The following is a 17,111-nucleotide window of genomic DNA, read 5'->3' as shown; positions in this document are numbered from 1 at the left end:
TGAAATAGTACCCAATATACTGCTGGCCTTCACCATTCACTACAAGGTAAACACAATGAAATAGTACCCAATATACTGCTGGCCTTCACCATTCACTACAAGGTAAACACAATGAAATAGTACCCAATACACTGCTGGCCTTCACCATTCACTACAAGGTATGACGGAGAACAAGTTCCAAAGGCAGGTAGGTGACAGGCGGACATATTGAGTGTACCAGGCAGGCAGGTAGGTGACAGGCGGACATATTGAGTGTACCAGGCAGGCAGGTAGGTGACAGGCAGACGGCCATTTCGATGCAGAGCCTGGGGCACTTTTTACCATGACAAACTGAGTTTACCCCACCACTGCAGCTCGGGACACACAGCTGTAGGCTATTTGCGCAAGGAATAAGATGTAATGAGGTAGACAGGCCTATTTCATGAAGTTGCCCCTAACATGCATTCCCTTTCACATTGAGTGGTTATTGAAAGGAAGAGGGCTTGAAAGATTTTTCTAATACATTGAAGAACTATTGTCATTTTCAATAGATGTAAAAACAGACTTTGTTTACTTGCTGTTTTGAGCTGAAAACATTACTTTGAGATGGTGGTGGTGGCAGCATTAAGCCATTCAGAAATGCTATCAGATCCCCAAATGGGCACATTGATATGCCCACATTTGCCCGCAGTTCAGGTAGTCTATTGGCCTACTTCTATGTGTAATCGGGTGCACATCCTTACTCAACATTGACGAGCTCTCAAGACCAGGACTAAATTGACAACTTGAAGATGGAATGAAATAAACCAAAACTTGTTTCTCACAAGTGTAGCTTGTTGTTTGCAGATCGCCAAACCGGTGTCCACTCTGACAATGAGAACAGTAACATGCTGACCAGACACGTCGCGTGTCCATGTTATTCAATTATTGCACCCACACTGCCCGCGCGCGCCAACGACCGTCTGCTACGCCAAGGGCTAAAATAGAAGTCACTCCTATTTCTGACGCAGATCGAGCTGCAAGTCCTGCCTCTCCCATCTCCTCATTGGTTTATAGAAGCAGGTACCCACGTGCCATCTCCTCATTTGGTTATACCCACGTGGGTGATTTGAAAGATGAACTGTTGCTGGTTGTCGTGGTAATACAATTAAAGTTTAGATGCCAATCACCATATAAGTTCAAAGATTAAAAAGCCTGGAAGGAGGAGAGATGACTAGAAACAAGTCGGTTGACCGTTTTATGTGTGGATTAATTGTCAGAGTAGAGGACCTTGTGCATTTCAGGTAAAATAACAACTCAATGTTTATATCCCAGGACAAATTAGCTTGCAATAGCAAGCTAGGTAGCTAAATTGCCATACATGTTCAATGCTTTTCGACTTGTCCCCAAATTAATGCAATTGGTTCAGAGTTTGTTTTTGATATTTTAACCTGCGTGTCGTGATTGCGTTTGGTGTGGGGGGGACAAAATAAATGTATGCATGATGGCTGAAATAATAATATATTGAATGCATTAACATAAATTACCATAACCAAATCAATATTAGGAATTAAAAGATAATGTACTGCTGGTGATGTAATGGAGAATTGATTGACACTCAAACGCAAACAATTCACACGATGCAGTTAATATCTTTGTCGACCAAACAATCGACCCAGTCGACTAAATGGGGTCAGCCCTAGTGTACCAGTCAGGTATTTCCTGGTCTGTAGTGCCATGTACTGTCACTTAACATCTCTCTCTCTCTCTCTCCGTCAGATTGAGATCCTGCAGAAGACCACCAACATCTATGAGGATGACAAGCGTACGCTGCAGCAGGAGCTGGAGAGCAGAGAGCAGCGTCTGCAGAGAGAGCAGACGGAGAAGAGACGCATGGAGCAACGCATGCAGGGCATGGTCCAGGACACCAAGAACAAGTGGGAGAAGGAGTGTGTGAGTAGCCTAGAGGAGGGTCTCTCTGTGGTCCAGGACACCAAGCACAAGTGGGAGAAAGAGTGTGTGAGTAGCCTAGAGGAGGAGGGTCTCTCTGTGGTCCAGGACACCAAGCACAAGTGGGAGAAGGAGTGTGTGAGTAGCCTAGAGGAGGAGGGTCTATCTCTGTGCCGCAGCAGGAGGGGGGGGGGTGTCTCTGCAGGAGGAGGAGGGTATCTCTCTGTGCCGCAGCAGGAGGGGGGGGGATCTCTGTCCTGGGGCTTTGGGATATTTTTTTTTTAGACTAGAGGAAAGAGTGCCTCCTACTGTCCCATCAAAGACGGGCCTTGTAAACAAAAATTGAGAGATCTACAGGCTTTATCCAAGTCCAGCCAAACCTTTCAGACAGGATACAGTGATCAGGATCAAAACTGGCCTGTAACAAAACGAAGGGCACTATGGTAGATGGCAGCCAAAGGTTTAAGAGTTTTAGCAGCTGCACTTTGATAAATAATATCACCATAAACAACAACAGATAAAAAGGTTGACTGAATAACCTGCCTCCTACTGCTCAGAGAAAGACACCATCTGTTTCTGTAGAAAAAGGCAACTTTAAATCTTATCTTAACCAGATCATCTCTATGTTTTATAAACGTCAACCCATATAAATCCAAATGCCTCAGTATTTATCTGCAGGAACACGTTCCATTGGAGAACCATCTAATGACGGAACATGCAGTTAATCTGGAACATTCTTACCAAACTTTAAAAACAATGTATTTAGTTTTGCCCATATTAAGCTTAAGTTGTAAATCGGCAAAGAGATTCCTGCATACACTGCATTCGGGAAGTATCCAGGCCCCTCGACTCTTTCCACATTCTGTCACGTTACAGCCTTATTCTAAAATGGATTAAATAATGTTCCTCATCAATCTACACACAATACCCCATAATGACATGTTTGCTAATTTATACACACACATATGTTCTGTCTCCTAGAGATGAACGTACTTTGGTGCGAAAAGTGCAAATCAATCCCAGAACAACAGCAAAGGACCTTGTGAAGATGCTGGAGGAAACGGGTACAAAAGTATCTATATCCACAGTAAAACGAGTCCTATATCGACATAACCTGAAAGGTCAGCAAGGAAGAAGCCACTGCTCCAGAACCGCCATAAAAAAGCCAGACTACGGTTTGCCACTGCACATGGGGACAAAGATCGTACTTTTTGGAGAAATGTTCTCTGGTCTGATGAAACAAAATAGAACTGTTTGGCCATAATGACCATCGTTATGTTTGGAGGAAAAAGGGGGAGGCTTGCAAGCCGAAGAACACCATCCCAACCGTGAAGCACGGGGGTGGCAGCATCATGTTGTGAGGGTGCTTTGCTGTAGGAGGGACTGGTGCACTTCACAAAATAGATGGCATCATGAGGGAGAAAAATGATGTGGACATATTGAAGCAACATCTCAAGACATCAGTCAGGAAGTTAAAACTTTGCAAATGGGCCTTCCAAATGGACAATGACCCCAAGCATGCTTCCAAAGTTGTGGAAAAATGGCTTAAGGACAACAAAGTCAAGGTACTTGAGTGTCCATCACAAAGCCCTGACCTCAAACCTATAGAAAATGTGGGGGCAGAACTGAATTTAAAATAAACAGCCTAATTTACATTAGTATTCAGACCCTTTGCTATAAGATTTGAAATTTGAGTTCCGGTGCATCCTGTTTCCATCACAGGTGGACTTGATTGGAGTCCACCTGTGATAAATTCAATTGATTTGACATGATTTGGAAAGGCAAACACCTGTCTATATAAGGTCCCACAGTTGACAGTACAAGTCAGAGCAAAAACCAAACCATGAGGTGGAAGGAAGTGTCGGTAGAGCTCTGAGACAGTATTGTGTTGAGGCACAGATCTAGGGAAGGGTACCAAAACATTTCTGCGGCATTGAAGATCCCCAAGAACACAATGGCCTCCATCATTCTTAAATGGAAGAAGTTTGGAACCACCAAGACTCTTCCTAGAGCTGGCTGTCCAGCCAAACTGAGCAATCGGGGGAGAAGGGCCTTGGTCAGGGAGGTGACCAACAACTCGATGGTCACTGACAGAGCTCCAGAGTTCCTCTGTGGAGATGGGAGAACCTTCCAGAAGGACAACCATCTCTGCAGCACTCCACCAATCAGGCCTTTATGGTAGAGTGGTCAGATGGAAGCCACTCCTCAGTAAAAGGTAAATGACATCCCGCTTGGAGTTTGCCAAAAAACACCTAAAGGACTCTCAGACCATGAGAAACAAGATTCTCTGGTCTGATGAAACCAAGACTGAATTCCTTGGCCTGAATGCCAAGCGTCACGTCTGGAGGAAACCTGGCACCCTCCCTAAGTTGAAGCATGGTGGTGGCGGCATCATACTGTGGGGATGTTTTTCAGTGGCAGCGACTGGGAGACTAGTCAGGATTTCAGGGAAAGACGAATGGAGCAAAGTACAGAGATCCTTGATGAAAACTTGCTCCAGAGCTCTCAGGACCTCAGACTGGGGCGACGGTTTACCTTTCAATAGGACAATGACCCTAAGCACACAACCAAGACAACGGAGTGGCTTCGGGACAAGTCTCAATGTCCTTGAGTGGCCCAGCCAGAGCCTGGACTTGAACCTGATCTAACATCTCTGGAGAGACCTGAAAATAGCTGTGCAGCAACGCTCCCCATCCAACCTGACAGAGCTTGAGAGGATCTGAAAAGAAGAATGGGAGAAACTCCCAAAATACAGGTGTGCCAAGCTTGTAGCATCATACCCAAGAAGACTCAGGCCTGTAATTGCTGCCAAAGGTGCTTCAACAAAGTACTGAGTAAAGAGTCTGAATACTAATGTAAAATGGCAGTTCTAAGGTTCAGATGTAGTTTTTGCTTTGTCATTATGGGATATTGTGTGTAGACTGAGGGAAAATAACAAGGCTGTTACGGAACAACATTTGGAAAAGAGGTCTGAACTTTCTGAATGCACAGTACATATGTACAGTATCCAACCACTAACATAAATCGACTCTAGGGGGCTAGCCGATCTACAAACTTCTGTCTGTAGTATCCGAACAGTTTGGGCTACACAATAATATGACCCTCTATGGAAATGTTAGACTCACGCACACCCACAGGCCTCACAAGACTCGTCTGAAGGTCCCCCGGTTGAAAAATGAATGGAAGTCTATATGGAGACCCCCCTCCCCCAGTGTAGACGGGGCTTAGTCTGTAGACGGTTGTGACCAGTGTTCCATGACCATCTACATAGGGCAGCAGTACCGGAGGATAGCCGGCTAGTGACTGAAGGGGCTGAATACATATGTAAATAAGTTACTTACATTTCTAAACCTGTTTTGCCTTTGTCATTATGGGTTGGTGTGTGTCGATTGAAGGGGGGGGGGATTATTTAATCAATTTTAGAGTAAAGCTGTAACGTAACTAATTGTGGAAGAAGGGAAGGGGTCTGGTTTACTTTCCGATTGCACTGTCTGTTAGATATACTGTCAGTGATACGTTCATTTAGAAGTACCGCGTTCGGACAGAGATCTAATAATCAATATGCCAAGTCTGAGATTGTTTAGGGCCTGTAGCTGAGATGTGATGTAGGGTTGCACAATTTGGACTCAATATCTCATATTTGGCTAAGGTAAACTTCCGACATACTGTCAGGGTAGGGAACATCACTTCTAAAATGAGGTCAGATGAATTAATACATACTGTGCTAACTGAATACAAATCAGTTCCCAGGAGGCCAAAGCATCTCTCAACCCGATCACATGTTCCGGACTCGGGCACCGGGGTGACGGAGGACTTTAGTGGGACCACATACTTCCAACGGTATATGTAATTCCCTCCACCATGGAGTTTACCACAATGGTGGAAGTTGTCAAATGGGAGGGGGGGTGGGGGCGGCTGGAAGTGGTTAAACAGCCGCAGATCCGCGTCTGATGGAATCGTTAGTAACCGCTGTGAGTAACCGCTGTGAGTAACCGCTGTGAGTAACCGCTGTGAGTTACCGTGGGAACCTTCCTCCAACGATGCTCCGCTGGATGAGGGGTAGCGCGTGTGAAGGCCCCACCCTAAGCACTCCCTCCCCTGCCACTATAGCTGAGGAACCCCGTCTAATTGGTGCTTGGCCTGGTCGTTTAGGGTGGCGCTATCAAATGCCTCCTATTGGGTAGCATCCTTCAGTAAGGCCGGTCGTTCCTGGAGCTCCTTGTTCTTCCAAGTGAGGCCAAATCATCCCACCTGTTAATAAGTCACAAATGTCTTTTACATTTTTCACAATGGAAGGCGGCAAGTTACACTAAAACAAACATTTAGAGTTCTCACATTTCTTGGCTTTTGTGGAGTTTAACTGGCTCCCATCTTCAGTCATAGCTAGCTTGTATATGCACAGATGGTGTGCACTCGGGTCTGGAAATACAGTCCCAGCACTAAGGCCAACCGCGGCGTGAGGCTTTTTAATTTTTTTTTAAATGAAGCAGGGTGGCTCCAATTTAATTAAAAATAAACAGAGTTGGATTCTGTGTTTAAACTTCACTCTAGTTGGTCAGAGCAGCTGGCTAACAGCTGGTGGCAAGCACTTTGAAGAACACAAGAAACGTAGACTAGACTTCATCAGGGTGCTTGATCTTTACATCTGTTTTCCTACTCGTTAGTGAACTTACTCCATTAAGCTCTCGCATTAACACGTGTCCTGAGTTCTTGGTTTTTAACTGACAACCATCTGGGCACGTGTTGTGTTAACCCTGGTTCTGGTGTGTTTCCAGGAGCGTCGTGTGTGCGCCAAGCAGCTGGAGATGCAGAACAAGCTGTGGGTGAAAGACGAGAAGCTGAAGCAGTTGAAGGCCATCGTGACGGAGAGCAAGACCCCCTCAGACTTGCGCCCCGCCCCCGACAAGCCCCAGCGCCCCTCCCGGGAGAGGGACCGCGTTCCCGCCAAGAGATCGGCCTCGCCGTCGCCCGTTCCCGTACGTTACCACGACATGCGCTTCTAGGGCACTGACTCATCCAGCTAATATACCCTACTGAAGTGTTTTCCTTTCCTAATCAAACTACTGTTTCCCCCTTTACTGCTAACAGGTTGACCAGCCTCTGTTGACTGGCAGGTCTGTTAATCATGATGTGAAAACACATCTGACTGACTGACTGACTGGCAGGTCTGTTAATCATGATGTGAAAACACATCTGACTGACTGACTGACTGGCAGGTCTGTTAATCATGATGTGAAAACACATCTGACTGACTGACTGGCAGGTCTGTTAATCATGATGTGAAAACACATCTGACTGACTGGCAGGTCTGGTTAATCATGATGTGAAAACACATCTGACTGACTGACTGGCAGGTCTGGTTAATCATGATGTGAAAACACATCTGACTGACTGACTGGCAGGTCTGGTTAATCATGATGTGAAAACACATCTGACTGACTGACTGGCAGGTCTGGTTAATCATGATGTGAAAACACATCTGACTGACTGACTGGCAGGTCTGTTAATCATGATGTGAAAACACATCTGACTGACTGGCAGGTCTGGTTAATCATGATGTGAAAACACATCTGACTGACTGACTGGCAGGTCTGGTTAATCATGATGTGAAAACACATCTGACTGACTGACTGACTGGCAGGTCTGTTAATCATGATGTGAAAACACATCTGACTGACTGGCAGGTCTGTTAATCATGATGTGAAAACACATCTGACTGACTGACTGGCAGGTCTGGTTAATCATGATGTGAAAACACATCTGACTGACTGGCAGGTCTGGTTAATCATGATGTGAAAACACATCTGACTGACTGGCAGGTCTGGTTAATCATGATGTGAAAACACATCTGACTGACTGGCAGGTCTGGTTAATCATGATGTGAAAACACATCTGACTGACTGGCAGGTCTGGTTAATCATGATGTGAAAACACATCTGACTGACTGGCAGGTCTGGTTAATCATGATGTGAAAACACATCTGACTGACTGGCAGGTCTGGTTAATCATGATGTGAAAACACATCTGACTGACTGGCAGGTCTGGTTAATCATGATGTGAAAACACATCTGACTGACTGACTGACTGGCAGGTCTGTTAATCATGATGTGAAAACACATCTGACTGACTGGCAGGTCTGGTTAATCATGATGTGAAAACACATCTGACTGACTGGCAGGTCTGGTTAATCATGATGTGAAAACACATCTGACTGACTGGCAGGTCTGGTTAATCATGATGTGAAAACACATCTGACTGACTGGCAGGTCTGGTTAATCATGATGTGAAAACACATCTGACTGACTGGCAGGTCTGGTTAATCATGATGTGAAAACACATCTGTTTGTTATTTTGCGTGTTACAATGTGGACTTAATGAGTTGAATTTACTGACCCTGACCTTTTTGTAGAAGGTTTAACTGAAATCCACCTTTCTATCCCATACTTTGTCAGACTTTGATTGAATGTAACATTTATGTAATTGTGTGTTGTCTATCTGGTGTTCATGCAGCCTGTGTGTGTTTGTTAGTGTGTGCAGCCAGCCATGTATGGGATGAATGGTATGTAATGGATGGATGCTATGTATCCCAACTAGCTGGTTGACTTGTCTATCTGCACCACCACCATACTCTGTACTCTGCCCTGCAGCCCGTCCACTCCAGGTCCAGCCAGGCCCTAGACCCAGTGTACGCCCCTCCCCATCCCCAGCAGGTCAGACAGTGGCCAGGCTCCCACCCCACCTCCCCTCCTCAGAGCGCTAGCACCGGCACCAGTTCCCTCTCTGTCACCTCCTGCATCTCAGAGTGGGAGCAGAGAGTCCCTCAGGACAGACATGCTGACCCGGCCCAGTACGGGACCCCTAAGACTAGAACCCTAGCTCAGACCCAGGGTCTACCCAGCAGCCTTAGCAGGAGGAGAGGCAGGTGTTGGGAGAGGGCCAGAGAAAGAGAGGAAGAGAGAGAGGTTCCTGACCAGACCTGTGATCTAGACCTAGAGGAACAGGAAGGAGCATACAGGGTCAGTGAGTCTCATCAGACTAAGGTGGTAAGGTCATCTGGTAGGTAGCAGAGCTGCAGGTAAAGTAGATTCCTCCAACCAGCTCATCAGCTGACCTTTAGGTTTGTGGGCTAATGTTTTTATAAACACTCCCTCTATATAACTGGTACTATGTTCTTGTTTACACTTTAGACTGAAATAAAATGATTTTCTAACTTAACAGGATTGGTTCTTCTAAAACAACATGTCCACTACCAAGCCATGTTTGTCGTTTTCTACCACCATGATGACTGATCCCTGATTGAATCAGATTGAGTTGTTTTGTTTGGTTGGCTAGATTGTACTTCCTGTAGAGTTGATCTATTATTGTCACTAACTCCAGGAATGGTTTTATTGTTAGCAACACATGATTCTCTGACTTTCACTCTGCTTCGTTCCCGTCGACGACCAGACGGGTCCCCCGGTGCGTGCAGTCCACAGGCGCTCCCACTCTGCGGGCGGGGAGAGGTGGGTGGACCACAAGCCGTCGTCTAACGTGGAGCTGGACACGGTGATGCAGCCCATCCTGGGTTCCAACGCCATTAAGGTCTCGGCCCCCAGCGAGAAGGCCCTAGCCAAATGTGACAAGTACATGCTCACTCACCAAGACGTGGCCTCTGATGGAGAGATACAGACCAAACTCATTAAGGTATGTACCAGCCAGACTTGCAGAAATCTCTCTGAATTGATCTACTGTCAAATTTCAATGAATAGCCTGGCTGTTTATTTGCTTTAATCACTGAACACAACCAGCGCTTATTAGAGAGGGGCTTCTACTTGGGCCGGGCTTCTATTTGGGCCGGGCTTCTATTTGGGCTGGGCTTCTATTTCCTTACTAAACCCCACACCCCCCCACCTTGCAGTCTCGCCCTCTTCTGATTTTTTTTCTACTTTTTGACTTCGCCGTTCTAACTTTTGGATCGATCCCAGATTGCCTGGCTATTCCTTCACCCAAATTTTGTTCTGCCAATTTGATCATTGCTAGCTTGAATTTGATGTAATTTTCTTTTAGGTGGCTGGCAACGATGACAGAATATTTTGTCAATGACCTTAATGACCGTGGGAATATCAGTTGTCCATTGTAAACCTTGAAATCTGTTCATTTAGACACGCTGTTTATTTGCTGACATGTGTGCCGGGAGTCGTAGTGTTTGCTGTCATTACATGTGAAGACTGTTATCAAATCAATTCTCTGTGTAATTATTCCTTACGTGATTAAACTAATCATGTAACTTTAACTAGGAAGTTGGGGCACCACAGGAAAATGTTTATAGTTTATTTCCCAAATTAACTTATCGATTACAGTCTTCTATTAATGTGTTATGACCTCATCAGTCGCATTCCTGAATGTTGCAAACCCTTGGAGATCTGCACCAACCCTAACATCATGAATCAGCGATATACAAACTGGCTTAGTTATTTATTTACTAACTAATCAATCACAGAATTGATTAAGCAGTTGTAGATTGTTACAATGGATACGTCAGAGTACCATTCGGTCGTTCAACCGGTTGTGTTTACCAGACTATAGAATTAAAACAGCTGCAGTCTGAATAATTGTTATTTTAGTTTGTAGATTTCTTAGCCATTTTCAACGTGGGAATGATCTCCACGTTCCCATTTCAACATGTAGCGACAGCTTCCATGTTTTCTGGTCTATTGTACATTTTGTCGGAAGTGGGTTTTATACTTTTAGCAGAACAGGAGCAGGTTCAATGACACCGTGTAATGTCTGTGCTCACTGGGGCGTTCCGTGTAATGTCTGTGCTCACGGGGGCGACAACCAGCTAGTTGTCTGACGACCTCCCTATAGGCTCTCGTCGTCGATCGGACCAGCAAACTTAATAATGTTGTTGGAGTTGTCCACGGCCACGCAGTTGTGGGTGAACAGGGAGTACAGGAGGGGACTGAGCACACACCCGAGTGGCCCACGTGTTGAGGGTCATCATGGCGGATGTGTTGCCTACACTCGGGACCTGGGGGTGGCTCGTCAGGAAGTCCAGGATCCAGTTGCAGAGGGAACTGTTCAGTCCCAGGGTCCTTAGCTTAGTGATGAGCTTTGAGGACACTGTAGTGTTGAATGCTGAGCTGTAGTCAATGATCAGCGTTCTCACGTCGGTGTTCCTCTTGTCCAGGTGGGAGAGGGCAGTGTGGAGTGCATTAGAGATTGCGTCATCTGTGGATCTGTTGGGGCGGTATACGAATTGGAGTGGGCCGAGGGTGTCTGGGATGATGGATTTGATGTGAGCCATGTCAGCCTTTCAAATAAATAATTTCAGGGCTACATGTGTAAGCGTTACCGGGTGGTAATAATTTACAGGTTACCTTGGTGTTCTTGGGCACAGGGACAATGGTGGTCTGCTTGAAACATGTAGGTATTACAGACGGGGTCAGAAAGAGGTTGTCACTTTAGACCCTTGTCAGCTGGTCAGCGCATGCTCTGGGTATGAGTCCTGTTAATCCGTCTGGCCATTCGGCCTTGTGAATGTTACCCTGTTTTAAAGATCCTCTACGGTGAGCGAGATCAGTCATCCGGAACAGCTGCTGCTCTCATGCATGGTACAGTGTTGCTTGCCTCGAAGCGAGCATAATAGGATTTTAGATTGTCTGGTAGGCTCGCGTCACTGGGCAGCTCGTGGCTGTTTCCCTTTGTAATCCATGATGGTTTGCAAAACCGGACACATCTGACGAGCATCAGAAACGGCGTAGTAGGATTCGATCTTAGTCCTGCAGTGATGTTTTGACTGTTTGATGGCTTGTCGGATGTCGTAACATGATTTTTTATTAGTGTCCTGCTCCTTGAAAGCGGCAGCTCTATCCTTCAGCTCAGTGCGGATGTTGCCTGTAATCCATGGCTTCTACTAACTTACTAGTACTACTACTGCTACTTTTACTAATTTACCAGTACTACTACCACCACCATGCAGAATTGGTCAGGAGCTCATAAAGGCGCCAGCTGTCCATCTTTACAGTGCCATCTTTAATGCTTGTGTTCTCATGCCTGTATTCCTGTGGGGATCAGTTGATGGCGCTGGAAACGTCTGGTTGTGGGTTCGATTCCCACGGGGGACCAGTATTGAAAATGTATGCACTCACTACTGTGGTGGCTCTGGATATGAGTCTGCTCAATGACTAAAATGTGAATGTGTTCTGATGCCTGTGTTGTGAACTTTTAGGGTGAAGTGTTCAAGACACGAGGGGGAGGACAGGCGGTCCAGTTCACTGATATAGAAACTCTGAGACAGGAGCTCCCCACTGGACCAAGGTAGGTGTCCTGTCTACTGCTAACTTAGTACTGCTACTAGTACCACTGTTACTGCTAACTTACTCCATACATTCATGTAAACATATACATTCATACATCCCATGTTTCACGAGTTGAATTAAAATACTCCAGAAATGTTCCATACGCACAAAAGTTTATTTCTCTCAGATTTTGTGCCAAAATGTGTTTTACATCCCAGTTAGTGAGCATTTCTCCTTCACCAAGATAATCCATCCACCTGACAGGTGTGGCATATCAAGAAGCTGATTAAACAGCATGATCATTACACAGCTGCACCTTGTGCTGGGGACAATAGAAAGCCACTCTAAAATGTGCAGTTGTCACACAACACCATGCCACATGTCTTGAGGGAGCGTGTAATTGGCATGCTGACTGCAGGAATGTCCACCAGAGCTGTTGCCAGAGAATTTAATGTTAATTTCTCTACCATAAGCCGCCGCCAACGTCATTTTAGAGAATTTGGCAGTACGTCCTACCGGCCTTACAACCGCAGACCACGTGTGACCACGCCAGCCCAGGACCTCCACATCCGGCTTCTTCACCTGCAGGATGGTCTGAGACCAGCCACCCGGACAGCTGATGAAACTGTGGGTTTGCACAACCAAAGAATTTCTGCACAAACTGTCAAACCTTTTCAGTGAAGTTCATCTGTATGTGCATCGTCCTCACCAGGGTCTTGACTTGCTCCTCACGGATCAATCCCACTTTTAACTGCACCGGGCAGACGGCGTGTATGGAGTCATGTGGGCAAGCGGTTTGCTGATGTCAACATTGTGAACAGAATGCCCCATGGTGGGGTTATGGTATGGGCAGGCATAAGCTACAGACAATGAACACAATTACATTTTATTAATTTGAATGCAGAGATACCGTGATGAGATCCTGAGGCCGATTGTCGTGCCATTCATCCGCCTCATCACCTCATGTTTCAGCATGATAATGCACGGCCCCATGTCGCAAGTTCTTCCATGGCCTGCATATATATACTCACCAGGCATGTCACCCGTTGAGCATGTTTGGGATGCTCTGGATCGACGTGTACGACAGCGTGTTCCAGTTCCCGCCAACATCCAGCTACTTCACACAGCCATTGAAGAGGAACAACATCCCACAATCAACAGCCTGATCATCTCTATGTGAAAGAGATGTGTTGACTGCATGAGACAAATGGTGGTCACACCCAATACTGACTTGTTTTCTCTTGTTTGCTCAACATATTCATATCTGTATTCCCAGTCATGTTAAATCCATAGAGTAGGGCCTAATTTAATTAACTGATTTCCTTATATGAACTGTAACTCAGTTAAATATTTTAAATTGTTCCATGTTGCGTTTATATTTTTGTTCATTGTACTTTCATGCGTACAGTGCATTCGGAAAGTATTCAGACCCCTTTTGATAGGTTGCAGCCTTATTCTAAAATGGATTAAATATTTTCCCCCCTCATCAATTTACACACACTACCACAGGACAAAGCAAAAACAGGTTTATTAAAAATAAAAAACTGAAATCACGTTTACATAAGTATTCAGACGCTCCCCATCCAACCTGACAGAGCTTGAGAGGATCTGCAGAGAATAAACTCCCCAAATACAGGTGTTGCCAAGCTTGTAGCTTCATACCTAAGACATGCGGCTGTAGGCGCTGCCCAAGGCACTTCAACATAGTACTGAGTAAAGAGTCTGAATACTTAGGTTATTTCACTTCTAAAAATGTCTAATCTTGGATCACATAGTCTTAGATCAGAACGATAAGGTGAAGATCATTTGCTTTTGTATCGTCTGATGTTGATGTCAAACACTCACTGTGTTCCTCCGTTCAGCCGTAAGAGGAGGTCGTCAGAGGGCAACACTGCCCAGGGGGGCGACCGTATGGAGGGAGACTGGACAGATGTGGAGACCAGGGTAAGAGACAGGACTCCCTCCCTACACTGGCTATTGTACTGTTTTTGTCTGGTCCTGGGTCAGTTTTTGCAGTCATCCCCAAACTAAAGACTGAACCAAAGGAAAAGCCTCACTACTTACCAGCTGGGACCCTGAGCTGTGGTCATCAACCAGGCTCAGCAACTGGACAAGGTTTCTGCTGCCCCTGGGGGATGGAGTGTGGAACTGTATCCTGGCCTAACTGTGTGCTAACACCACGACCTGCTACATACCACTATATTCATTGTCACGCATTGGCCTGCGACTGACCATAGGACAATGACCAAGACCGTCCACTCATATCTGGTACCAGGCTGTCATGGCTGTAGGGTATACAGTAAGGTACAGGTAACTGCCAAAACAATGGATGCACTTGAGTCAATTAGGGATACAAAGTATATTAAAAGCAGGTGCTTCCACACAGGTGTGGTGCCTGAGTTAAGCAATTAACATCCCGTCATGCTTAGGGTCATGTATAAAATGCTGGGAGGCCATTATTTTGACTACCATGGCTATAGCGTGACAAAGCCCCCATCCACAGGGCAGTCTGTCACCAGATCTCAACCCAATAGAACACATTAGTGGAGATTCTGGAGCGGCTCCCAAGACCAGTTTTCCACCACCAAAACACCAAATGATGTGGAAGAATGGTGTCGCATCCCTCCAACAGAGTTTCAGACACTTGTAGAATCTATGCCAAGGTGCATTGAAGCTGTGGTGGCTCAACGCCCCCCCCCGCCCATTTAAGACACTTGATGTTATAACATTTCTGATCAGTTAACCATTCTAGAAGCTTCCACACTGTGTGTTCTGTGTTCCAGTGTTCTATGGCTGTGGAGATGAGGGCTGGATCTAACCTGGGTCCAGGCTACCAGCACCATGGACATCAGAAGTAAGTATGTCTTCCATAGGTTTTGTTCTACAAATGCGTCTGAACTTTCGGGGGGACACTTTTCGAGGTTTCTAAATTAATACACAAGTGTACAAAACATTAAGAACACCTGCTCTTTCCATGACAGACTGACCAGGTGAAAGCTATGATCCCTTATTGATGTCACCTGTTAAATCCACTTCAATCAGTGTAGATGAAGGGGAAGAGACGGGTTAAAGAAGGATTCTTCAGCCTTGAGGCAATTGAGACATGGATTGTGTATTTGTGCCATTCAGAGGGTGAATGGGCAAGACGAGACATTTCAGTGCCTTTGAACGGGGTATGGTAGTAGGTGCCAGGTGCACCGGGCTGGGTCAAGAACGGCAACACTGCTGGGTTTTTCACACTCCACAGTTTCATATGGATCAAGAATGGTCCACCACACAAAGGACATCCAGCCAACTTGAAACAACTGTGGGAATCATTGGAGTCAACATGGGCCAGTGTCCCTGTGGAACACTTTCAACGCCTTGTAGAGTCCATGCCCCGAATAATTGAGGCTGTTCTGAGGGGGAAAAGGGTTGGAACTGTTTTGTACACCGGAAGCATTGGACTCAACATTGGCCAGTGGAACCTTGTAGAGGCCATGCTCTGACAAGTTGAGGTTGTTCTAAGGGAAAAGTGTGGAGGGGAGGTGAAACTCAATATTAGGAGATTGTTTGGTATGTTCAGCGCATTAGGAAGATGCGCCCATGTTTTGGTATGTTCAGCGCATTAGGAAGATGCGCCCATGTTTTGGTATGTTCAGCGCATTAGGAAGATGCGCCCATGTTTGGTATGTTCAGCGCATTAGGAAGATGCGCCCATGTTTGGTATGTTCAGCGCATTAGGAAGATGCGCCCATGTTTGGTATGTTCAGCGCATTAGGAAGATGCGCCCATGTTTGGTATGTTCAGCGCATTAGGAAGATGCGCCCATGTTTGGTATGTTCAGCGCATTAGGAAGATGCGCCCATGTTTTGGTATGTTCAGCGCATTAGGAAGGCGTTTGTGTGTTTCTAAAGTGAGTAACTGTTATGTTTTTGTGTTTTTAGACGCAGAAAGCCCTGAAGATCCTGTCTGGGCTGCTCCATACACCCCCCCCCCCCCCCCCCCCCCCCGGTCCTCATCCCTCCTCAGCCCTCCCTCTGTCCTCAGCCCTCCCTCTGTCCTTAGCCCTCCCTCTGTCCTCAGCCCTCCCTCTGTCCTCAGCCCTCCCTCTGTCCTCAGCCCTCCCTCTGTCCTCAGCCCTCCCTCTGTCCTCAGCCCTCCCTCTGTCCTCAGCCCTCCCTCTGTCCTCAGCCCTCCCTCTGTCCTCAGCCCTCCCTCTTGCTCAGCCCTCCCTCTGTCCTCCCTCCTCCTCTGCCCCTCCCTCCTCACCTCCACGCGGCTGGTGTGCAATAGCTAACACTCTGGAAACTTTTTATTTTTAATCTTTAGCCTTAGTAACAACTATTTAAACATTTCCTATTGCTTTTTATATATGAAAAAGAGTGTGTGTGTATATACACTACCGTTAAAGTTCACGGTCACTTAGAAATGTCCTCGTTTTTGAAAGAAAAGCAACAAAAAAGTCCAGTAAAATAACATCAAATTGATCAGAAATACAGTGTAGACATTGTTAATGTTGTAAATGACTGTTGTAGCTGGAAACGGCAGATTAAAAAAAATGTAATATCTACATAGGCGTACAGAGGCCCATTATCAGCAACCATCACTCCTGTGTTCCAATGGCACGTTGTGTTAGCTAATCCAAGCTTATCATTTTAAAAGGCTATTGATCACCATTTTGCAATTATGTTATCATAGCTGAAAACTGTTGTGCTGTTTAAAAGAAGGAATACATTTTTTGGGCCTGTAATCGAACCCACAAATGCTGATGCTCCAGATACTCAACTAGTCTAAAGAAGGCCAGTTTTATTCCTTCTTTTAAACAGCACAACAGTTTTCAGCTGTGCTAACATAATTGCAAAAGGGTTTTTTAATGATCAATTAGCCTTTTAAAATGCTAAATTTGGATTAGCTAACACAACGTGCCATTGGAACACAGGA

General features: G+C 45.8%; 1 protein-coding gene across 3 annotated transcripts in view; it reads left to right on the top strand.

The window, feature by feature from the left end:
- kif23 (kinesin family member 23) overlaps nucleotides 1–16,198 on the top strand; it is a 40,851-nt gene extending 24,653 nt beyond the window's left edge. For 2 of the 3 annotated variants that reach the window (XM_036961375.1, XM_036961383.1), the window contains 7 exons: nucleotides 1,738–1,911; nucleotides 6,684–6,884; nucleotides 9,355–9,591; nucleotides 12,119–12,207; nucleotides 14,051–14,132; nucleotides 14,972–15,042; nucleotides 16,115–16,198. In XM_036961375.1, coding sequence (XP_036817270.1) covers nucleotides 1,738–1,911; nucleotides 6,684–6,884; nucleotides 9,355–9,591; nucleotides 12,119–12,207; nucleotides 14,051–14,132; nucleotides 14,972–15,042; nucleotides 16,115–16,130 — 870 coding nt within the window. In that variant the 3' untranslated portion in view covers nucleotides 16,131–16,198. Of the gene's footprint in view, nucleotides 1–1,737; nucleotides 1,912–6,683; nucleotides 7,023–7,073; nucleotides 9,124–9,354; nucleotides 9,592–12,118; nucleotides 12,208–14,050; nucleotides 14,133–14,971; nucleotides 15,043–16,114 lie in introns of those variants that run through there. The other variant, XR_005039328.1, reaches the window with a different exon arrangement.
- Nucleotides 16,199–17,111: the final 913 nt, after the last annotated feature.

The sequence above is a fragment of the Oncorhynchus mykiss genome, chromosome 2 (assembly GCF_013265735.2).
Source record: "Oncorhynchus mykiss isolate Arlee chromosome 2, USDA_OmykA_1.1, whole genome shotgun sequence".
In the NCBI taxonomy this organism is placed as follows: domain Eukaryota; kingdom Metazoa; phylum Chordata; class Actinopteri; order Salmoniformes; family Salmonidae; genus Oncorhynchus; species Oncorhynchus mykiss.
The sequence above is the reverse complement of the archived record's forward strand: the minus strand, read 5'-3'. Positions and strand labels throughout refer to the sequence as shown.